At 41.4% G+C, this 25,689-nt stretch overlaps 1 protein-coding gene across 1 annotated transcript in view; it reads right to left on the reverse strand.

Annotated features, from left to right (window-relative positions):
- RET (ret proto-oncogene) overlaps positions 1-20,387 on the reverse strand; it is an 82,205-nt gene extending 61,818 nt beyond the window's left edge. The window contains exon 1 of the mRNA XM_009278826.2: positions 20,277-20,387. Within this exon, the coding sequence (XP_009277101.2) occupies positions 20,277-20,387 (111 nt within the window). The remainder of the gene's footprint in view (positions 1-20,276) is intronic.
- Between the last annotated feature and the right edge of the window lie 5,302 nt (positions 20,388-25,689).

The raw sequence follows: 25,689 nt of genomic DNA on the forward strand, positions 1-25,689 counted from the left end.
CCCCTTTTTTTTTCCCCCTTTTTTTAAGTCCTAGCAAAGGGAAAAATTACTAACAAACGTGCTAAGTAACATAGTGGTTCCCTATTGCTCATCATTATTTACATGGAAACAGCAAATGGGTACTTAAAATAATTATAATAGTGGGTTGGTAACTCGATGACAAATTCCAGATGATTTCCAATGTTTAAGGCTTTAACCACAATAAAATTTGAGTTATTAGTACATTCGCTCTACTTATTCTCCCATGAATGGAATAAAACCGTGTCACAAAGGAGCAGCTAAGTAAGATAACAATGACCTTTTATTACCCTGCATGTGTATAAACATGTGCACCCAGAAAAGCACTGGATGTACTTTTAATTAAAATCCAAAATATTTATTTTCAATCAAATATTATTTTAAATAACCACTCTGAAAAAAAATGAAGTTAACTTAATGCCAATTTTTATTCCCCCCCCCAAACCAAACAGATGTACCAGTGAAATTTGCCATTATTCTTTCCAGGAGGAGAGCAGCCATGATTTTTCCAATAACTTTAACAGAATTAATTCCAATTCTGCTTTCCTGGACAACGTACTAGGAAAAAATGGGAAATTGCTTTCCTGAACATTTCTTATGAGGAAAATACCATTAAATCAATCCTCATTGATACTACAACACCAGACTGAGCAGGCAAGCGCCATATTCTGCATGCTATTCTACGCAATGAATTTGTTCTTTACTTTTCTTAAAACTTTTAGGTGATTGCAAAGATTACAGTTCTAGTAGGCTATCATGCAACAGATACTGTTGTACAGCTAGGTGGCCACAAATACAAATCATCAATTAGCATGCCTCAACAGAAAAGTGTCTCTGTGTCTAATCAGTATATACTACTTCAACATAACTGCTCCCCGATTTTTCCGTCCCTATTTTCTTAACATTCTCAAAAACACGGGGAGCGTACTGCTGAACTCTTCCCCTTTTTTAGGTTTTGATCTCTGAACTAAATTTGTAATGACTCCGAACTTGCCAGCTTTCCACGTAAGGACAACTACTACAGCTGTTCGCAGAACTGGGGGGAAAAAAAAACGCCAAAACACAACAACAAGACCAACCAACAGTGAAGCTGAAGTATTAAGATAATTTGTTGCTGTTGGTTAGATATTATTAAGGGGAAAAAAAAAAAGATAGTCGAAGCAAATGAATAGTTTATTAGAATTTTTGTCAAGAAGATGCGTGACCTGCACTGGAGACATTCTAGTATCAGCCTAAACACTTTAGAAAATGAAGGTATCGTGCTCATACATGGCTGACACGGATGTAGGCTGGGAGACTAGCAATTGAGTTCCGATTTTATCGGCACCTAGAAATAAGGGAAGTCTACCTCCTGTCAGGAAACCATGCAAACCAGAAGCCCGCTGCACTGATCACTGTTCCAAGTCACTGATCTAACAGAGAAGGCTTCAACAGCTTGGGAAGCAAAGCCTGGACCGGGAGCTCTAACAACTGGTTGACATAAACACCCGCTTAGAGTGGCCCCCTGGATCCTCCCGCACTGTCGGCTAGATCGTTTCAGTTTCCTTTTGTTGTGTACATTGTCAGGCGGTTGGAAAAAAGGCAAATCTGAGCTTAAATGTCGTTCCCGCCCCGAGAAACCCCTGTAAGTATTCAGAATGTTGCTTCTGTTACTCCAAGGAAGTAACATTCATTGAAAGATGGCCGTAAGGTTACTGAAAAAAAATAAGGTTTCTGACACGTGTCTGATGGGGTACTGCCACTTTGAGGACCAAAATATCCACAAAGAATCTCCCTGTCCGAGGTCTCCCAGTCCACATTGCCTCCTGCCTGAACCCCAACAGCATGAAACGGTCAAACGCTTTTCATGCCGACTAGATGAGTACTCCTATGGTTTAATAACATATGAACAGTAAGAAAAAAAAGTAGTCGTGGTTTTTTATGCATTCATATTTGTTTGGTAGTGTAAACAAAGTTTTTAAGTCCCCAGCGTATTTCTTTCATCCCTGTTCACAGACCTTATGCTCTTTTCACAACATCTGACTTAGGACAAGAAAAAGCATTTCCAACGCGAGGTTGATAAATATTTATACTTGCCCAATCAGAAGAGCACGGGACAGTTTGAACGTGCAGTTCTACAACAGCTATAAGCTACTCTAAGATGCAAAAGGTTTCTTCCCTGCAGAAGGTTTTCATAGGATAATGAACACAAATTACGTGGTGTGGTTTCTGTGTGGATTAGCGTTCTCAAGCCCTTAAAAACATAAACGTGAAATAGTATCTCCTCGTTACAGAATCCCACTCCATCACTGTAGTACTTAGTGGTCTCACCATGTTTTAATGTATGCCCACCTCCTCCTGGAGTTGTCAAGAATCTTATCCCCATTTTACACCTGGAGAACCGGGGCACAGAAAGGTTAAGGACCGTATCTAAATGGGTTTTGCTGGCAAAACTATGTCCATCGGGTAAAATCTCTAACACAGATGTGTCTTCAGTACAGACCTAATCCATCTACAATCTGTGCCTTTAAGGATATAATTTCCTTTGCAAAGAGGAGCTGAAAGCAGTAAAGGGGGTTATGATCCAAATACAAAGTTCCCCTCTAAGAGTGCTTTGCGTTGACAGTCCTAATACACCGCATACCAGCGGACCCAGGGGACTTAACCAAAACCACACACCCTGCTTTGTCACAGGCACCTCATTTAACTGAGGTCTAATAAATAACAGATTAAAGCCCTGGCCGCGATATCATCTCTTCTCTTGCTGTGATTCTTGTAAAATTGTACAAAAAGGATTTTCAGAATTTTTTTTTTTTTAAAAAGGTCTCCCTATGAAAGCAGATTCAAAGATTTAAAAACAACAACAAAAATTCAAAGCACTAGAGCAGGACTTTGCTCAGAGGATATCTGCTAACGGCCAAGGCGCGCTCCGCAGTGAGCACCGCAGGCATCTCCTGGGCAGCTGGAGGAGGTGTGAGCACCCTGCTCCCACGCAGCACGTGGAAGTAACCCGGGGCGCTGCGGGGCCCCAGAGGCTCCTCTGGTCTCAGCGACCCGAGACCAGGGCTGCAGCACGGGATACTCAAGGACAAGGACTGCAGGGCATACCGCACAGCTCCCTGTCACGCAGGGAACTTCATCCAACGCTGGCTTAAATTTCACGGATTAAGACAATGCAACAGTGGCGCTGCATTTGAAATAGCTTTGAATTTGGTTCTTAGGTGTCCTTGAGTTCCAAGGTTTTAACTCTTTTTTTTTTTGATGCTTATCCACCAAAACAAGAAGGGTCTGATAGGAAATGATCATCGCAAACATCAGCAGCTGCTATGCATAGATGCTACTGATACGGAGACAGCTGGGTACACATTTCTGCGGCCATTTCCTTGATGAATAGAGAGTGCACTGTTGCACATAAAAATGGCATTGTCGGCCTCTCTGAAAACGCTATAGGTTCAATCCTGATTTCAATGACTAAGACTTGTCTTTAAGAGACAGAGAGACTCCAAAATCTGCCAATCCCTGTCCCACTGGCATTCCACTCCTAGGAAGACAACAGCTTTCACCAGCAACTCCCAAACCGGACAGTTGGCAAAACAACGTATGAGAGCAGGAGGAAATCTTCCCCCCAAAGGCTAACAGGGGAAGGGACAAAATACGGGCACGCTGAAGCCTGCTCCTAAAATGTCATTATTCAAGAGGAAGTTAATGACTCTTCCCCTCGTCCGCAGGATGTGGTCTCCCCCCATAAGCCATCATTTAAAGAATCAACTAGTACTAACTAAGCACGCTATTAGCTGTTGATATTTAATAATACAAGAACAGAAGCTACAGTCCTGGCCTTGCCAGGCCTCTTGATTAAGGGCAGCATTGTAACTAACAGTGCCTTTGGCACTTTGACAGTTTCAGGAGGTTAGTGCGCATTTCTGACAGGATTTGCACGTCAGTGCTTTACTGAATCACTGACCAACCATTCTGGACCCCCCCAAAAAAAAATTAAGAAAAAAAATCCTGTGGTTTCAGAAATAATTCAGCAAAATTATGACATTTTCTCACAAGGTATTGCTCCTGACCTTTAGATGTGGTATAGAGCGGGGCAGCAGCTGCAAATCTCAGACAGTTGAATTTCTCCATTCTATCAGCAAAATGAATATTCAGTAATTGATATACTGGTGCCCCAGTCAAAAACCGCCCAAGAATGACCGATACCCCAGTACCCCACGGCACAAAGAAGGAAACCGTCAATAACACAGAGAGCTGATGAAGAAAAACTTAGAGGCGCTTCTAAATTAAAGCAATCTAGGTCAGTAAACAGAGAAGCCTCAGAGGAAGGACACAGCAATTTCTTTCTGTAGAAACCACATTTACACCCTGTACCTCACTCTGAATACTTAAATCAGTTATGGATGTCTTGGCCCTCAGAAAACAAACAGGAAAAAAAACAAAACACCAAAACACACACACCCCCCCCCACCCTACAAAACCATTTCCATAAAAGCAACAATCCAAGCTACAAAGATTTTGGAAGAAGATACCACCTGCATTAACCAATTACAAGCTTTAAAAGATTAGACCGGCAAATCTTTGCTCTCTTAATTGCCAAAACCAGGACAATTGTAAAAATACAAGAGCAGATATACAAGGGAATGTATAAGCAGATGCAAAACCAAGACCGAAACCTAGGAAAAGAGTTTTCCAAGCTTCCTTCTAGAGAGATGAATTAAACCGTGGAACAGTCCCCATTGCTTGGGACAGGTTGAACTGAGTTGGACAGAACACTGGAAATGCATACCGCGGGGAAACTTTGAAACCAGACACTTTCAAAGGTCCTTTCCATCTTTAACATTTATTATTCTACAACTAACAGGTCTAAGTTGTTACACAATTACATAGTTTCCACATTGTCACTAAAACAAGGATGAGAGATTTGTCATTGCAAAGCTGCTTCTAAGGGGCAAGCCACAGTAGCTCAACGAAAGCAGATCGAACGGTCAGATGTCAGAGCTCTCCCGCCGAGTGCTTTAGTCTGAGCGCTCGGTTTAGCAACACGAAGATGTTTATGCTGGCTGCAAGAGGACTTCAAATGGCTTGTCTACAGAAATTACTTTAGAGGAATATTACACATGACATCATCCAACTACATTAAGTCAGTTCAATTACTGCTAATCAACTTAGAATATATCTGTGTAGTTATTTTTAGAGGTTTTACTGAGGTTTATTAGGAGAACATATTCTAGCACTCCCTTTATTAAGATGCCATGATGTTCAGCTATTTTGAAAAAAGACAATTTTATTTTTATGCCTTTTGTGTAACATTTAGATTTCTCAACAGTTTTATCCTTTCTGACACTCCCCAGGGTTAGTTTCTTCTGAGGACAAATGTCCATTGATTAACAATGAAAACACACTGGTTGCAGAGAATTTAATTAGGGGATAGACTACAGATTGCCAGGTCTAACTATCCAGGAATTTGCTTCTCCCTTCTCATTTGAAGCTCCAGGAAAACGCTCAAAATCCTGACAGCATCCACTGCAGTTATGTTTCTTGTTTTCAGAGTTCAAAACAACATCTGTTGTGCAAAGGACAGCAACGTTCCCATAAATACCCTGGGACAGACAGTTTTACCTCTTGGAGGCTGAATGCTACTGGGATGCGGGACTGCTGGTTCGTTTTGCCGAAGAGAAGCTTTAAGTTTGCGTTCGTGACTTGCACAGGCAGAGCAGTGCCCTGGTCTGGAGCAAGGCACAAAAGCCCGGTCCTCGGGCGCTGCAATGGCTAAGGACGCTCAAGCTCTTCCCCTACGGTCAGCGTGCCACACGCCGGTGTCAGTAACGCAGCTGCACGGGGGGCTCTGCGCACCCCTGCCAGCACTGCGGGGAGGGCAGCTGCGCACAGAGCCTTGGCAGTACAGACTCAGCACTGCTATTTCATAGAATCATAGAATCATTGAGGTTGGAAGAGACCTCTAAGATCATCGAGTCCAACCGTCGACCCAACACCACCATGCCCACTAAACCATGTCCCTAAGCGTGCCCTTTGCTACCGTGCAAAAGATACCCAGCGGCACACCAGCATGGCAGACTCTTCTACCGTACAGCCACTACGCGGGAAAACTTCTCTTCCGATTCTTCTGGGAGCAGGGAAGGGGAAACCTTTTCCAGCCTCTTCAGTTTTCTCTCTCATTCTCTTTAGAGTAAGTATATTTTAAAGTCATCATCTGCTTACCTATTCCACATGGATCTCGTCTTACCTCTCACGCCACAATAAATCAGGAGTGAATCCATAAAAATAATATTAAGCTAATATTAGTGGAGTGAGGATAAGTTAAATAGAAGGCAAGTTAAAAAAAAAAAGTCACCCTCCCACTCCCTACCTCCACACTCTCTTTAGACTAGCTTTTATTACTTGACCAACATTTTTTAAGGGTCTGTTTTGCTTTCTATACACATGTAACTCCCATTACTGTCAGTGGAAATTACGTATGCACATCAGTAGCAAACCAGACTGCAGGATATTTAGCTCTCTAATGTATCCATGTCCCTATTACAGTCATGTTTCGGGAGAAAAGCCAACAAATGTATTTGGAATTCTGCCTTTAAAACAAACACCGCACTACAACAGGCACAAGTACTGCCCAATCCTTCCAAACGGAAGAAATACCCAAGAGAGGATCCCACTTAAACCAATGAAAGAGTGAATTAACAGCATTTCTCTCTTTCCACCATTCCCACAATGTTGCAGTGTCTCACATGATGAAATTGAAAAGAAATATCTCTGTAAGAGAAACAAATAAAGACAAGGTTTTCCACTAAGCTGTATACTGAAATGGTTAAAAATTTACAGCAATGCTTGAAAATAGCAAACAAGACGACTGTAATACTTACTTACTAGAACTAAGAGTAATTTTCCATTCAGAGACCACAAAGAGCTTTTACAATATTGGATCTCTATCGCCATAAATTGGAGGAGGAAATAAAGGGTGAAATGGAAAAGATTTGGCCAAGAACTGAAATGACAAGGGAACAGTTTTTCCTAACTCCTCATCCGACATTTGGTCCTCTGCAGCCTGTCAAGCGCTTCTTGACAAGCCAGTGTGATGCCCTCTCAGCAGCCAGAATCCCATGAGATCACGTAGGTTATCCTTTTCCACCTAAAGAATCCCGATGTGCAAAAGCTCTGACAATAACCTGTTCATTCAAGTTCTTATTATTTTCCGAAGTATGAACAAACCTCCCTTCAGATACCCACACTAGATCTCTTTCTAAGGCATTTATATTCACGTGGCTCTTAAGTGTTCCTCTACTTCTAAGGCTAAGAGTGAAAAATGCACATTAGCAGCATTATATTTGTCATCGCGTGCCTTAAAATCAGAGGAAAGCACTTGATTTCCAGTAAGAACGCATCTTTTCATTCCACCACTAATCATCTGACATTGCAGTGTTTTCCCTAAACCACACTTATCGTTTCTGTTAAGAAATCAAATCTAATCATGAACACGGGGGTACGAACTACAGCGTCTTTGGGCGCAGACACTTGTCCTGCCAGGTTACATTCCACGGGACCGTAACAGCAATCGTGGTTTCTAAAACTCTGCATTTCCTCATTGAACTTACTGCTCTCTCTGTGCCAAATGAAATTCTGACAGGGTCTCAAAACCAACACAAAAGGTGAAATTGAACTTAATGAGAGTTTTGCAGCCGAAATCCACAAAGCTTGAGCCTATCCAAAGTTATTTCACTTCTATCACAAGGGGAAAATTCGTAATAGACCTCAAGCTCCCTTTGAACACCTCTGTTCGAAAAAACCAGACCCGTGTTAGCAGCGTATTAGAAGTCACAAATGCTGGTCTAGACGTTACAGCTACAGCCTCCTCCTTTAATCTTCTCTGACTCATCTATATCTGCATGCACCAGGTTGTGTTTGTCCACATGGTTTTCTCGGTAATTTGAATATCTCAAAGACCCTGGCCTGAAAATTGCTCTATAAATATCCAGTGCATCAGTTTTACTTATAAAAGTGATTAATTGAAGAATCTGAGCTGTTACTACCTCGAATAGGGAATAAAATGTCACTCAGCAAGCCATAAATCATGAAAGCTGCCAATAAGAAATGCCTGAACCATACTACAAGTCAAAAGCACGCAAGCGTACTATCCGGAAAAAACAAGTACATCCTTGCAACAAAAATATACCAATGACTTGTTTTATTAAACACCTATAAACTTTCCAGACAATAGCCAACTTTGTGCAAAGTAGCCTTCCCTGATTTAGCATGGATAATAAGTTTGTGGATGCAAACATTCAGGGATTTTTTTAATTTTTTTTTTTTAATTATTATTATATTTTTTTTAAGGGGGTGAGTCATAAGGATTGATCCAAGCCCTCTGAAGGCAGCAGAGCTTGTCATAGCGTTTGGACAAAACTTAAACTCTTTTTGGTGGATGGCTATCTTATTTCCTACTAGTTCATTTCTTCCCCCCCCCTTAATCATTTAACAACCTGGCATCAAAGAACTGCTTGATTCTCGAGTAACATATTGACTTCGAAAGGAATAAGTGAAACAAATTAATTCATTTAGTACAATTTACTTGTAATGGAAATACATCTATCATAACAAGATCAATTTTATCAAGCACGCTGCCGATTAGCTTGTAAAGAAATACTGGAAAAATACAAGCAGCCTTGCTGGCATATTGTAGTGTTTTCCATCAGGTGTTTGCTAAACAGCACAGCTATATTGTGATAATGGTTTTCACTCTAAATCTGTTTATTTCATTAGTGTTTTTTTTCTCTATTTTCAATACATCTCTTTTGCATGTGGTAGCATAGGAACAAAGCCCACTTTAATAAGGCAGCTCCTACTCTGCTTTACAATGACTGTGGAGGGATGGCATTGAATAGTTGCTTTATTCATCTTTGACAGAGCTCATGTAGAGCCATATAGCATGTTAAAATGTACGTTCACGTTTTAAACACACACAAGCTACCGCTGGGTCTCACTTTTTCACAGTAGGAATGATACACAACAATCATTAGCAGAGTTTTCGATACGTGGATCTAGCAGTTTTGTAATAAATCAAACAGCCTGATGAAGAAAGATATCTTAAGTGGCATTGTTCTCAAAAAATTAAAAATGGTTCACGGTACGTGATACATATCGAGAGTTGTGAGTAATTATAATCACAGCCTAGCAAAAACAATCTACTACATAATTTTTTATTGTGTTTGTGACTGTCATACCTAACTGTTGCCTAAGTAAATTACTTCTATACTCAAAGATTAAGAGTGGCTGGAACAGGAGAATCTGGTCTTTGCCTCTGTCTTCAAACAGAGCCTCTCAGAACACCTGGCTCTCTTTAAATTTATCTTGCACAGAGTGTTTTCTAAGGTTTTTAGGAGCGTTTAGAGTGGTTTGCTCCAGCCTAAAAGCAGTCTTTTCACCGCTAAGTTTCCCCATGAGCAAGCGGTCTGATCCTGAATTTTCATGTGCTTCGCCCTAGGTCTTGCAAGATGCCTTGCTCCAGAAGAACGCAGTAAATCAAGGGGTAGCGCTCTTGATCTAGACCGAGCCCAAACTTGGCAGGAATGTTTTCTTGATCCCACCCCCACACCCGCAGTAAACAACGTCATTTCTCTGAAGCAGCTACTGACAACAGCAACAACCTGGCCGTCAAACAGAACAACTAGCTTTTGCGTATCAGAAGCAACCCCGGGTGACGAACAAGGCAGTATGGATGGAGACTGTCATAGGAAGAGACCTAGATACAGCCTGTTTCTAAAAAAATTACCTCTCTAAAATATCCTTCTGTGGCTTGTTATTACATTAGATTCTCTTGTTCCTTTGCTTCAGCTGTCTTTGCCTTTTTTTTTTTTTCCCCCCCAAAACAAAATTTAAACACGGGTGTTTACTCAAGGATCAATTCACCTGCTGTTCCACTGCTCCACCTGCCCCTGTCGCCTCCCTGCCTGGTCCAGCCGTACAGCTGGGATGACTCACCTCTGCATGAGTACGGCTTTAAATGATGTATTTTCAGGGGTTTGTTTCTGCAAACGGAGAAGGAAGGATAAAGACCTTTCTTCAATACCACATCACTTACCTACTTGGCCTCTCTCTTCCACCTTTTTTGAAGCAGCAAAAAGCACAGCGGTTGAATCCTTCAGGCTTCTGAATGCCAGGCTAATGTGCAGTTCACCCCTTCGTAATGAAAGGCAACATAATTCAAGGGCATCTGCATCATCCTCCCCCAGATAACAATTTACTGAAGCAGTGAAAGGGAAAGAGCTTTCAAAGTTTGTTGCAAAATTTCAGATCTGTGTTTGAATGGAGTTGATGGATTTCCAGAAGCAGAGTGGAGTGATCTGCTTTGAATTAGCCATTATCTTTTACATCCCTCCATGTTTCCTGTCATCACAAAAGAAGATGAGTTACCCTTTAACTTACTGTAGAATAATCTCTGACTACCAGCAAAGGGGTAGTTAATGCTATTGGCAAGGATGATTTAGGAGACAATTTCAAAGCTCAGTTAACTATAAAAACAGAAGTCGTACTAAAGAGCCTCATTTATTCTGCACACCGAGCGCGAGGGAAGCGGGGCTTAATACCACAACTGTGGGGAGATGGGACAGTATGACGAGGAACGGTAGTTTCTTTTCCCACCACTTTCTCACTCGACAAATCATAGAATCGTTTAGGTTGGAAAAGACCTTTAAGATCATCGAGTCCAACCGTTAACCCAGCACTGCCAAGCCCACCACTAAACCATGTCCCTAAGCGCCACGTCTACACGCCTTGTAAATACCTCTGGGGATGGGGACTCCACCACTTCCCCGGCCAGCCTGTATCCAGCTTTGCTGGCAGGAATAGGTGTTAATCAACCGTTGCTAAAATAAAATATATAAAGTATGACATCAATGCCCAGATCTGACAGGCCTAAGGCTACAAAGAGCAACTCTTTACTTTACAGATGAATCAGATTAATCATTACTTTACAGATTTCTTATTTAAACAAACCAAGTAACCTGACAGCTACAGACAGACCAGACAAACCTTTAGTACTCGGAAGAAGGCTCGATTTAAACTTATTTTTAAACATATTTTTAAGCTTCCTATAAGGAAAATGTCCATTGTTTCAGAAAGTTACTTTGCAGTCCTTTTTGTGTGCCTAAAGAGCAGCAGCAAACAAATCATCTTTTCTTTGATTGCCTTGTTATTCTTATGCCATTAAATACGTACGCTTAAGTTTTTTCACACAAAACCACCCCCCCCCCCCCCAAAAAAAAAAAAAAAAAAAAAAAAAAAAGACAAAATCGTTTAACAAAAATTTTGTTATGGAATATCGTCACCTACAACAGAGGTTCCCAACACTTTGTATTGCCGTACGTCCCTCAATCCTCATCCCCTCTTTTACAACAATAAGCATGTTTGTCATCAGGGCTTCAATTGCAAGCACTACTGAAATAGTTGTTTAATACGGCCTCTCGGATCTTAACTACGGCTGACAGGCCATCAGTAGCACGAAGCCCACAGTTCAAGAACCAGCGATCAAAATGTAACGCATTTTCCCATGGATATTCAGCTGCCGGAGGCACGATACAGAAACACTGACATGGAGGGAAAGACCACCGACATCTCCGGATCATGTATTGAACTAAACCATCATTTAAGAAGTACCACTCCAGAGAGAGTAAAACCAAGTAAAATTGCACGTATTTATCTGTGTACTTGACAAGTTGACTTAATTTTATAATGAGAAATCCAGACTCCTGCAAATGCAAAGCACCTTAAACGCACCTGATTCTCCTCTAGCATTTTCAAAATAACAGTAACATTATTTAGCGAGATAAAAAAAACAGTCCACGTGGCATATTTAATTTCTAGTATACTCATTTTACGTCAGTCTGCAACCTCCCACTTCATATATTACCATGCAACATCTTGTTATTGAAACACAACCACAGATACTTAAAATAGAGAGCCGCTGCAAAATTTCTGTGTCTTACCCCATTGGTAGGATTGTTAGATGGTCTTTGCCAAGGGCTTGAAGACCCTGTTGAATATTCACCTGACTCTGGCAGCGATCAGGATGCCCATCACTGGCCATTTGTTTCCCACAACAATCCAAATGGGTAACTTGTTTATCCAGACAGCTCTACTAAAAGGATCAGCAACCAGAGAGTCGCCAATGACCACATTTAAAAGACTTTTTAAGACTTCGGTGTTAACGTCTCCTTGAGATAAATGGAGCAATCCCCCCCTTTTACAGCTTTTATTCCAAAGTAATCTGCAAACTCTAGAAGTTGTCACCAAATCTGGCTTCGTTACTTGATGCTGGGAAAAGTTACCGGGACAGAGGGAATGGAAACTAGTCTCAACGTGCTCTCCAGAAGCAAGCACAGCATCTCTAAAAGAAAAAGACCCGCTATTAATAATAGTGGCAATTTCATTCTTGTCTTAATTATTTTACAGTCTACAGGTTACCTGAAATCTAGGGGAAAAACCAATCTTCATTAAGTGATGCTAGAAAAGACTATGACCCCATTAAATGCACTGGTGAACCATTACATGAAAATCTTGCCCGTTCTGCTTTTGACAGTACTTTCTGCATTGGCAGTTTCCTGATTTCCCCTACACTTCGGTCTGTTTTCCCTCGTTAAGTAGATCTGATATTAGCAACGGAACAGAAACATGCATTTTAACACCATCTTTGCTGGAATTTCCCCAAGCAAGTAAGATAGGCACAGAAGCCGGAGTCTCGTACCTGAATTAATTCATTATGGTTTTTAAATTTTTAAATTTCTTCTCTCATTGACAACTTTTTTTTAAGCTCATTCTTTCTAAACAGGGCTGCATTTGGGGGCTTTGGTCAACCCTAGCTACCTATGGGCTTCTAACAAGAAAAGGTACGGGCAGGTCTTTGCACAAAAAACTTCAGCGTTGTTAACAGTTTAGGCAATATACTCCATCATACATGGGTATTTAATTACAGTCGTAATTAAAGTTGCTAAAAGGAGGTGTCTGTTGTGAGGAGGGAGAGATGGGGTGTTCCACAGTTTCAAGTCAACTCTGTGACAATAATGCTCCTTCCTATCTTTTTAATTAATGAAAAAAGAGTTAAGGCTCAAGGTTTTCATTCTGTTGTGAGACTGATGGTACTCACAAGCTACTCAAAAGCTAGATGTGGGAGGAAAAAAAAAAAATCCAAACAAAACATTCCTCCCAGACAAAAATCACATGTCAAAAAAATCACAGATGCTGTGACAGCGTCTGCACTCTTTATCAGGACGTTTGGAAAGGTAATCACACAGCCCAGTGCAATTTCATTTTCAACGGCAGTTCCACACGTTTGTAGGTTTCTGTCCAAATGCCAGAAAAGGTGACAGGGTAACGACTCTGCTTTAAATCAAGACTAACTAAGATCGAATTCAGTCCTTGGAAAGGAGGAATAATCGTCTCTTTCTTCTTCATAGTGATTTCCTGCCTCTATCTTGCATTCAGAATGGGATAGAATCTATTGTTACGCCCTGCTGGCACATACAGGGTAAATGCAAGTCTTCTCAGAGGGGGAAATAGGATAACATTAGAGGATTGCACCGTGTTCCCCCCCAGTTTTATTTTGTGAAACACCTTATCGGTTCCTTCCATGAGAGCAGTACTGCCAACCAATAGCAGTTAAGTAGCTCATGCCCCAAGCCCCATTTTAAATTAAGCAGACTTAAACATAAACACTTGATTTGAAAACGATGTGGAATTACAATGAATGCGTTACTGCAGTGAAAGATACTGTGAAACAGAACCAACAATGCAAGAATACAAGCTGCAGTTCTTCAAAGATTGAAATCTAGCAAAGTACTGCACTGATAAAAGGGAAAACTAGAGGAGAGTTCTCAGCAGCAGAAGCCAAAGGCAGATAAACGGTCCTGGCAATTGCAATTTAGGATTCAGGGTGGAAAATACTGACAGCAGAGTTATAATCCCAGCGCTGATTTTTTTCATGGTCTTTCTGCTATCATTAAATTCTCATTTAATAAGAACTGCCTACCAAACCATATATGCGGTTTAACTCAAGAAAATGGATCCTCAAATCCTGCGTCTACTTCAACAAAATATTGTCACTCCAACGCATTTCCCTTTCTGTCTGAAGAAAACAGGACTTCCTCTATTCTTCTGGGTGACAAGGTTAGGCCATACGTATACGGACTTTTTCCAAGGCCCTAATTTGGAAATGCTCAGTGCCAGCGTGAGGTCCCCAGCTCATTGCCTGGGATTTGAGGATGCTGAGCACAGTCTTTAAAACTTGATTTTTCAAAAGACAAAGACCACCACGTATCAAATATATCCCTGGGGATATTCTGGAAACCAGAAACTCCAGAAGCTCATTTTGACATCAAAGGCATCTAGCTCCTGTCTATTCAGCTGTTGATGATTAACAATATCAGCATTTTGATATCAACTCTCAAATTGCATTGGCCACGGACTCAAATTATCACGATCTCTTGAAGAGCCCTGATTGATCAAACACCAGGCATTAACCTCAGCAGACATACGAAGGCTGCATTTGTCCTCTTTCTTACACCCTAAGCACAAAACCGTAAGAAGATGAAGTCAAAAGTTTCCAACACAGGTCATCTAACTCACCCGAGGTAGGACCGATTATACATAAGCAACATCAATACATTGCTGTCCCACCTCTTCTTACGATACTCCCGGTGACAGAAACCCCACGGTGACTGCAGACAACGGATTCCTGTAGCTCACTGCTACCAAAATGCTTCCTGAATCTTACTTGCTATGACCTAAGCCCAGCGTGTCTCGTTTCCACCGTTACACCCATCTTTATAATACTTCTGCATAAACTGAAAAATTGGAACTCTGTGATTTCTCAGTTGTCTTGTCTTTGTGAATAAATATTGCCGATCGTTTCTATTTGTCTACAAAACCAGCATTTCCTAAACCTCTTGTTATTATCCCTCGCATTCCAGAAGTATGAAGGTCAAAATTGGATACTGCCAGTCATCACCAGGAAATAGGCCACTGGGCCAGATGGACTTTCAGTGTGACTCCATGTGATAATTCTTACATTATCACCACTACCCAAGGTGTAACAGAGGAAGGGAAAAAAAAAAGAAAACAAAAGAAAAAAATCTTTTGTCAGAGGGATTTTTTAGCAGCAGAACATTTTCTAAAATAAGTAAAAGGCCTCGTTACCAGTCTGCTTATTACTCTGGCATATGTAATACTATATTCAAGCTAAACTGCGTTTGAGATTACCAACCTAAATACTTAAATAACGTGCCTTTCCCTTATTGCCTCCTAGAAGTTGTGTTGTGGACAACCAAATTCTGAAAGGCTAAAGTAGAGACTTGTGTAGTTTCTTCTAATTTGCTTTCTAGTTGTCAGGTACTTCGGTTGTCTACGCCGTGATGCCAAGATTTCCTGCGCAGAAGCAAAGGACAGAATTTTTTGGTAAAGTGAAAAATTCCCACCTAACCGCATGATGCCAGGAGACAAGGCTTTAATAAATTATTGGAAAAATTATAAAAAACCCAAACAAAAATAGAGTCTGTGGCAACCAGATTAAAAAAAAAAGAAGGGGGGGGCCCCCCAAAAAAAAGCAAGACCTAAAACCTTGGGCTTTCTATTCTTATTTATTTTCTTTAGGCATATACTGCCCTGAAACTTTTGGTCCAATTTTCATTTCAAATTTTATTAGACTAAAATCTAGGGAAAGAAAGGGTTAAATAAAGATCCTTTCCCCAAGGATAACAGGATCGCTTAAATGCCTCAATATTATAAGAAAAAAGTCATTTTATAAGCGTTTTCCTTTTTTACAGAGGTTTTACGGGTGATCTATCACAGTCTCTTAAGACGATCCTGCTTGTTGTTGAATTTACAGAAAGTAACTTTTAAATGTTTGGGTTATTTTCCCTCTTTCTCGCTGTCTCTCTTTTTTTACATACAAAAAAATCCGGAAAATGTATGTTATAAACTCTCTCACTACCCAGAAACTCCTTAGCAAAGCAATTTAGGACAACTCTTCCGATCTTCACAAAGGCAAAAGTTTATCAAAGCAATAAAACTGTTTATAACACTTTCTATGTTGTCAGCAATGCTGAATTGAAATGCGCAATAAAATTTATATTACAGCCATATTGTTCCCCCCTCATTACTTTAAAACTTGCATGTTCAAACCCAAAATATAAACACTCCCATTGCTTTTTTTGTTTCATAATTGGGATTGGGATGAGTCATAGTACAGAAATCCTCTTCCTCAGTCCTTTTTATTTCAATGACACCCACAGGCTCAACTAGAGAAACCTCTGCCCCGAACTGCTCAAAAGCTGTGAGAGGCAATCATAATTTCTTTCTGTATTTCTTTCCGAAGACGCTGTGACTATCAAAATACAAACGGGGTACCGAGTACGTAACTCACAGTTCAAAAGCAGCACAAGTGATCCAAGGTGGCGGAGCACCAGAAACCGTTGCCAAACGATTACGGTTCGAGGAAACAACAGGCCTATAGAAAGGTTTAAGGGCAGATCTTACCTGGTCTAACTCGGGGAAGTCAGACGATTAAGAAGGCTACTCAGTAAAACTATCCAGTTAAATAAATAAATATATATATACAGACACACACAGACGGAGAACTTTGTTCATGCTGTCAGTGAAAAGTATCTCCAATGTCTATCTTGGTCACGTTGAGAAAGCGGTCAGGAGCGTTGCGTCCAACCCTCAGATGACAAAGCAGGACAGAGACATCCCAATTAGCTCTAAACCTACTAGCCTAGACACTGTAAACTAAGGCAACACGGAGCTCAGTGCAAGCTAACCCCACCTACGCTCCCGAGTAATAAAACGGGCTGCTTCCAAACCAGCTGGATCTTTGTATTCTGCAGGCGGCGAAAGAAGTTTGAGATGTCACGCTTCCTTGTAACGCGTTATTCTCACAACAGGTAAACCTGCGTTTCGGAGCCATGACAGTTGTTAGTCTAGGTACACAACCAGGAAAGGGGAACTTTACAGCCAAGGGCAGCAGAAAGAAATTTGGCACCTGAACGTACTGCCAGAGTTTTAACTTTGGGAAATCCTGTGCAATTCTTGACAGGGCTTCGATTCAGCAGCCCCAATCTAAAATGCTTTGCTGATACGGGATAAACCTAAGCATATGCCTAAATACCCAAGTGCTTCAGAGATGTGAGAAGGCTCCGTTAAAGCGCTTTACAAAATGATGTTCCCAATACCGGAGGTGCCAAAGCAGCACTGTGGTGGTGGTGTTAATAATGAGCATTGGATACTTTCTCCAAAGGTCCTGCCAGAAATTCCCAGTTATCACAGTGCTATTTCACATGACAGTATCAAAACAGCCAATGCCCTCTACCCAAATCCACTCTCATTCCCCTACTCCTAATTTGAATTTCTAGGTTTTTTTTTTTCCTGGAAAATAAACTTCTCCTCCTTTTCCTAGTAAAATCAAAACTTTAAGCCTTTTCCCCCTGATGAGAGTTTTCGTATCCTCTCCATTCCCCGCCCTGTTATTTAGACTTCAGGAACAGCACCCTTTTGTCTTGCAGACCACAAAGCAATGGCAATGTAATTTAGAAATATTTTCATAGAATTTGCCAGCGTCTGTTTTTATTCTTTGTAAAAGAAAGCCTGATTGCAGCCCTAGAGTACACGCGCATTTCAAACCCGCTCCTACTTCGAGATGACTGACTGTCATGAGTGTACGTATTAATCATTCTATACTGGGTATTCCCACCCAAATAGTCATAATTCATTTAATTTAAAAAAAATCAGCTGTTTAAAGCCATAGATGAATGTTATGGGCTAAATTTCAGTAAGCCATAGCTTTTCTTTGACTTTACGTTCCCTTTTATTTGTATTAATCCAAATTCTTCCTCCCCTCCCCTCGTTCTGTGCAGAACGGCAGGAACGCTGGTGGTCAGCACCTTCCTCCCAAACGCACAGCACCGACACCAAGAGCTCCTTGCAACCCGGCAGGTAGTTTCTGAGGAACGCAGCGGCAGGGCGCGGTGATGATAACCGAATCAAATCCATTCTCACCAACGTTTTGTAAACCATTCGTATTTCTTACATCCTCGTTTCTCTTTGCGAAGAAATACTTTTCAACGCCTACTTTTCGATAATAGGATATGGAAGGCCACCTTACCAACAAAGGCAAAACACTCTAGAAGCCAATGAGTGTCGAAGTATCCTCTGGAGGCTTTCGATAATAGGATATGGAAGGCCACCTTACCAACAAAGGCAAAACACCACTCTAGCCAATCGGTGTCAAAGTATCCTCTGGAGGCGGTCAAAGGGAGCTGCTCTGCAACGTCCTTCTTCGGGACCGACCCGAAAGCCCCGGCTCTTGATGTAGGAATGGTGTGGTAAAGAACTACCCGAATTTACGCATCTGCTCTTCACAAAAACAGAGAAACTTCTCTCTGTCTTTAAGCCACGGTGAGGTTTAAGTCTCATCTCAGCTTTGGAATGGCACTGACAGGACTAATGGATGCCTGCTCTAATTCAGTGGCAAAACTAGTCCTTAAGGGGCTCCAGAGATATGTGAAATTCTGGCCTACTGATGTCAAGATGAGTTTTGCCGTTTCGCACATGAAAAGCACAGATAATGGAATCGTCCACATCAGAAAACTTGGCGTCTCTGAATTAGGAGAAAAACCTAGGTTTAATTTTATTATGAGAGAGTGAAATTTGTCTCACTTAGAAGAAAGCCATAATGGACACTATAAAAAAAACACCCATTACAGCAACACAAGCAACTTTGTTATATCAGTTAAATATAATGTTTAATTAGTTTTCTAAATGCATACGCTGAAAAGCCATTAGACAACCATTAGGAGAGTAACAGATCCATTTTCTTTTTACGATCACCTGATCGAGTTAGGCAAATTTCTAAAGTAATTCAGTCAAACAACATTTTTGGCACTCTTATCCCCGTAAAGTTTCCAGTTCCCTTTTTTGACTGCCATCGCTGCAGTTTTCCCTTAAGCTCTAAAGCGCTGATCATCGTCTTCATTTTGGCAGATTTAGAGACCATCTCTTTTAGGTAAAAACGCGCCCAGTATGTTTATGGTCCCATTTCAGGATCCAGAAGTCTGAAACTATTCAGCTATTTTTATGAATCATAGAATCATAGAATCATTGAGGTTGGAAAAGACCTCTAAGATCATCGAGTCCAACTGTCGACCCAACACCACCATGTCCACTAAACCATGTCCCTCAGCGCCTCATCTACTCGTCTTTTAAATACCTCCAGGGATGGGGACTCCACCACTTCCCTGGGCAGCCTGTTCCAATGTTTCACCACTCTTTCAGTAAAGAAATTTTTCCTTACATCCAATCTAAACCTCCCCTGGCGCAACTTGAGGCCATTTCCTCTCGTCCTAAAGTAATGAAGTAATGAAGTTTATATAATGAAGTATATATATAAATATATAATTAATATAATTATATTTTCCTATAATGAAGTAATCTTTAAGAAAACAGTTTTGTGTTCTCCCTATGTGGGGGGAAAAAGACACAACACCTGAAGAACAAGACGGCTTCAGATACCTTTGTGGTCCTTTTAAAAACAACGGAGCTCCAAAAGGAGCAAAACCCATCTGGCTATTCACACCTCAGCCGACTCACTATTTTATTAACAAAAACTTTCTTAATAATGTTATTAACTAGCAGCACATCTACAGGAAACTTGTCAAAAGGCTCATGATGACTTCGCCAAAGCTTTGTGGAAGCGGCCGATACATCTCACTGATGAAGGACAAGATCCCATTGTAAAAATAACGCCTCTGAACAGGTTTTGTTCTACAGCTACCTACAGCTTCTCTGACGCTGTTTTTTTCTTGATGCATCGTCACTCCAGAGATTCTCTAAAGTTTTCCAGTGTATTTTCCCCACTTCGTGTCAGCTCCAGTATGGGGTTATGTGATATGCAAGCAACAGCGCATACGACATGCAAAGGAGAACGTTACTGATGGTGATATTTTACAGAAAACTAAGAGAGAGAGTGAGACAATGAACAAATCTGTAGCACAGCTGTTAACCGAGCTTGAATCCTGATCTTACCAAACTAATACGCAAACCTCAGATCTATCCTACTCCTACGGTAATTGCTTTATCTATCCTTGCAAAGCTTCAGTTGTTCGCTTTCCAAAATGTAAGACAGTTAAAAAAAAAAAAATCATCTGGATTTCAAAAGTTCCTTTCGAATAATTTGGTGAATTTTTAGATTTTTAAGTTTTCAAGCTCTGCTTCTGCCAAACCAAACGGAAGTAGAAAGTAGGAGCTAAGAACAGACTCTGCACCACAAACGTGCCTCGATCCTGAAAGCGCATGCTCTTAACATACACCCCGTTCACGGAGGGAATCGGCATCTGCGTTCAAGTAAGTCACTAAGACAAACCACGCAGCCGATAGCAGCGTGGGGCACTTCGTTACATTTCAAAACCGAGAGACAATTCCAGTCAATCACCAGCCGGCACCACTCTCGGTTCTGCCAGAAAGCTGAAGGACGCCAAGGTATGAGTAAAGCAAACCCTCTCCTCACCGCAGACGGATTCTAAGTGACCTTTACACAAAAAGGCTCTCTAGAAAACACCGAGCTCCTATTGTATGGATTTTTTTCCAACCCACGGCATATTTGTTTGCTAGTTTGCATCACGGGGGAGACAGCAGCCCAGGAGGAGCGGGAACTATGAATTCTTGTTTACCGTTAGTCTATCTCCTTTAAATATGCAGTATGCATAAAACCGTACAGTTGCCAAGTGAGGTACTCGGGAGAGAGCTACTATTTGGTTTCCCTCAAACCAGTCACCTCAGTTCAAAGCCTGAAAAGACTAGAATTAGCACTCGCCTCGTTACCAGCCTGAGCGGCGGTGCCAAGAATGCAAGTACAGCAACAAGCGAACAAATCCTTTCCCTCCTGCCAGGGGCCAAAGCGGGGAAGAGGGGAAGAAACAGAGATTAACAAAATACATGTTCTCCCACCAGTCGTGTCTGTCGTTTCAGTAAAAAAAAAAAAAGAAGAAAAAAATTAAAAGATAAAAGACTGTAATACCGATGGAAAACGGAACATGGGCACGCTACTGAATGTGCATCTTGTATTCAGGTGCTGAACCAACGCCGTCATGCAAACTGACTGCTTATGTTAATACTACAAGAAATCTTGTCTGTTAATCAAAGCCTAATGAATGAGTTTCTTAGCATTAAAATGCTGGCTTTTTGTAATCTTCGTATTAATTTCCTTTATACTGTCTTTATGATAGTAACAAAACCCATGAATGAAGCCAAAGACCAAGACTCCAACAGACGGGCTGGCAGAACTAATCGAGCCAATACTGCGTACTGCCCTGACACACAGCCTGAGAAGACAGGCAGGCAGGCAAATACAGGCATCCGAGGGACAGAAGGTACAGCAAAAATAGCAATGGGAGGTAAAGGGAGTTAAATAAAATGCAAGTATGGATCCCATTAGCACGAGTTAAAAAACCCCAACGTGGCACATCACTTTTTGTGAACGGAAAACGCTGCAGGTTAGGAACTTCAGCGCGAAAGTTCGTCTGTGGAGGAACTGGAAGGTGAAGGACCTGGGAACAGGAATAAAGCGAGGAGGTGAAGGACCTGGGAACAGGAATAAAGCGAGGAGGTGAAGGACCTGGGAACAGGAATAAAGCGAGGAGAGACGTTGAGCCCGGAGGGCCACCGAGGGCCCAGGCGCCTTCCCTGGAAACGAGCAGGAGCGCTGGGCTGAACCCCGCCATCAGTCCTGTGCGAGCGAAGCAGCGCTTTCACGGTCCGTGCAGGCGGAAGCAGGTGACCGGAGGGAGGGGAGGCGCTGGCACCATCAGCAGGCTGCGAGGCGCCCGGGGAAGAGCCGGCGCAAGAGATGCTGAATCTCTGAGCAGAGAAAAACAACAAAGTGGGAAAGAACCAGAAGTGTCATAATTAACACTCTTTTTCCTACCAAAAAAAAAAAAAGCAACGAGGTTTGAAATTTCCTCATCACTCTTAGACCCTCTCCAAATAAGACACATAAGATCTAATGAAGCGCCTCTCACTTGTCTCCAATGGTCATAAAACACCCTTTTTCCTACCAAAAAAAAAAAAAGCAACGAGGTTTGAAATTTCCTCATCACTCTTAGACCCTCTCCAAATAAGACACATAAGATCTAATGAAGCGCCTCTCACTTGTCTCCACAGATTCCCTTTGCCCTTGCTCTACGGTCAGGGTTATAATCTAAACAATGTAAAATGAAAATCACATATTGTCTGACCGGATCACTGCCAAGATGACAGGCCACACAACCAAATTTATGTCTGTCTTTAGCCTGGTCCCTGACTCAAGTCAACGGACTGTGCTCCACCGTTTGATCCGATTAGCACCGTTTTGATCTAAAGATGTTAGCGTACGGGCGATCTTTTTTTGCAAGAATCACATAGGTGTTCTTTTCCCAGGGAAAACATCCATTTTCTATCATTAAACACAAATATTACACAAAATATCTAAACTTCGGGGAGAAGAATGTCAGTATTTGCACAGTTGGTTTCTAAAGTCTGTCCTTGATCTGGATACCTGAGTTGACCCAGGACTAGTTGTAATTGTAACCAGTCAAAATTAAACATTAACAGTAACCCTAGCAGCATGAAAATGCACTACAGGAATCGATCCCACACAAGTGCTTAAATGAACATCAGAACTAATACATTCATCAGTAGCTTCGCATCACAGTCAATAAAATAGAAAAAAAAAGTTTAAATAACCCGTATTCAGGAGCACATTTGTTAAAGTTGCTTCTACATGGAAATAGTAGAAATGCACGTTTCCCTTCCGATGTTACAAAATACGCATAGTGTAATGCTTACAAAACTTTATTTTATTCACGGAAAATAGATTCCCTCTTCCAAAGTACTCCCTTTAATAACAAAAATTACTTTCCAGAGAAGACAACCCCTACCAAGTCTTGCCCACAGGCACTTTTCTACACTTCACTGAACAAGGTCCTTCTCTTCTATCAATGAGCTTTCAGAAATGAATCAAACCTCCAGCGCCAAACAGCCACGCAGTGCGGTGCGCGAGCAAACACCCTGAAGCCCTACAACTAAAAAGACGTAAAACTTTTGAAAAATGCATGTGCGCGCTCCATGATAAAAATCTGCATTTCTTTTAATTGATATCGACGAAAGAGACAGAAGCCTCAGTTTGAGAGGAAACATTCCTTTTGTCTTCTCTATTTCTAGGCTGCCGCATCTTAATACCAGTGCCCGCAGGAGACTCGCACGTTGCTTATGGTGCAAAAGCAGCAAGGCTGCAGCCTTTCTGCTTCGGAACAAACGGCCCAGTGTGCTTTTCCGAAGCCCGCCGATCCAAAAGAACCAGATCTAATCCTTTCAACTAACAGCACGCTCACCAGATTGATTAATCCAGCTCACTTGGTAAAATGCGATCTCGTTCCAAGTTAGAGAAAAACTTTGGGTTAGTTGTGAGCACGCGTTCTAAGAACTACTGCAGTTTGAAGCTCTGCAAAACCCTCCTGAGTTAGATAAACCAAGGAGGCACCAACAGGAGGTGGGTGCAAGGGTATCCCCGCACCTTAACCTTGGGTGGGAATCCTCTACGGTGAGGTGTTGCCCAGGTGGGAGACATTCCTTCACAACACCCAGCGAGAGCACAACACAAGTCACCATCGAAGAATCTCCGGCTTTCCCCTGGGACGGAGCCCACTGAAGTTTCACCCCGTTCCTCCCCCTGCCAGGGGACCGCAGCGTCACACCTGCGATAGCTCTGTTTCTAAACAGGAACTCTGCGCGCGCAGGGATTTTGCTAATGCCTCCGAGACATAACAACTCATCGTACCCCTGTTGTCGCCTCAGCGCTTGTTACATAAATAGGAATTAGCGTCACACACCTAAACAACGTGAAACACTGCTTCTCCAGCAACAGACACCCATACAACATTGCTAATACGCTAGACTTCTTGAAATAACTAGGAACACAATTACCCTAAGGTGTGATCCTAAACGCATACAACTTTTCTTCCCCATAGTTTTAGTAAAAATTAAGGGGAAGCAAGTATTAAGCCTCACCAGTCAAAGCTGAGAGCGTAAACAAAATTAATATTTGCAATTATAAGTATAAGCAAGTGGTATTAAAAAAAAGTCTACTTGGTCGTCTATCCTACTCAAATAAATTAACTCCTATAATATTCCTCCAAGCTACGGACAGATCCAAGAGTTAACAGTTTATGGTCGCATTTAATAATAAAAAAGTCTTTCAAACTGATTTAACAGCTGCTGAGGTCTGATACTTAAAGAAGCAGGGTTTAGATATGTGTCTCGAGTGGGGAGAACACACAGAGACAACTCCCTTTCCCACCCGTGACTTTTCAGAGTGAAATTCATGTAAAGTTCCACAACTAAAAGTAAAACCAAATGACGGTCCAACTGAAAGGGAAACAATGAAGGGAAACCCCAAAAAAACGTGCGAGAAAGCAGCTCGGGAGTTCCAAGCACCAGTTAGTTCGGTACATACGATATTCTGGGGCATCGCAGCTCGAATAGGAGTAAGCTCATCTGTCCAGCTTAAACGGAAATCACTGAAACTCATTTGCAAGCAAATGCATGTGACTCATTTTGGCTAATGAAAACATAGCCCTCAAACTGAAGAACTTCGGTAAATTACATTTCTTCTAATTCTGCCAAAAACATTAAAGAAAATGGATTTGCCAAAGATAAAAGCAAAGTAGGCGTGATAGATCATCCATTAGCAATATAAGTATGGCTAATTCTTCCTGACAGTGAAATGACTTGGGATACAACCCCTTCTATTGTTTGTTTTTTTAAATAAGTGTTTAGACCTAGCATATCCCACATATTTTATTCCCAGACACGCTAGGTTTGAGTACCAGTGAGCTTTTATGAAGATCAGGCCTTAACACTAATGTACTAGGAAAAGGAAGAATAGGGGCAACTTGAAGTCTTTTAGCATACTAGAGAAAAAAACAAAACAAAGTAGAGGCTTTATAATCTCCGCAAGTTACAGAAAGTAGTTTAAGATGGTGTGAACTAATACAATTAACGTGAAACAATAACGAGAAGGAACAAGTTGCACGTTTTCCAGAGAATCACAAGGACAGAATTAATATTGCACTTTACTCTCTGTTATACCAACTAGCAAAGTACTGGGCTGGTTTGGGGTTCACTTTTTTTCATAAATGCGTTTTTGGTGTGCAAGGTCGTACTGCGTTCTCTAGCAAACAACAACTTTGATTTATTCACGTAAACATCAGAAATGCATTGGCAAACAAAGCCATACGGGAGAGAGAGAGACGTAACGGATTTTCTGTTTGCTTTAGAAACTCGACATCTGCGGAGAGCATCATCTAAGTTACGATCCAGTAACTTTTCACGTTTTGGTCGTTTTCATTTATCAATCCAAACCCAGTTTAATTTGGTGATGCAAAAGGCTCTGGGAGGGGACAACAGAGGAGGAATAAAGTTTTAGAAACTTAAAATAGGAATACACTCGAATATTCTTCCCTTTCACATCATAAATTTAAAGAACAAGGAAGCTCACATCTGTTCTAACTTAGCCTTAGAGCTTAAAAAGCAAAGAAAAAGGATTAGGATTATTTATATCTCGCTTGTATTTCGGGAAAGGTTTTCGGAGCCGGACCCAGC

This window comes from Aptenodytes forsteri, unplaced genomic scaffold, assembly GCF_000699145.1.
Source record: "Aptenodytes forsteri isolate BGI_AS27 unplaced genomic scaffold, ASM69914v1 Scaffold226, whole genome shotgun sequence".
Lineage (NCBI taxonomy): Eukaryota > Metazoa > Chordata > Aves > Sphenisciformes > Spheniscidae > Aptenodytes > Aptenodytes forsteri.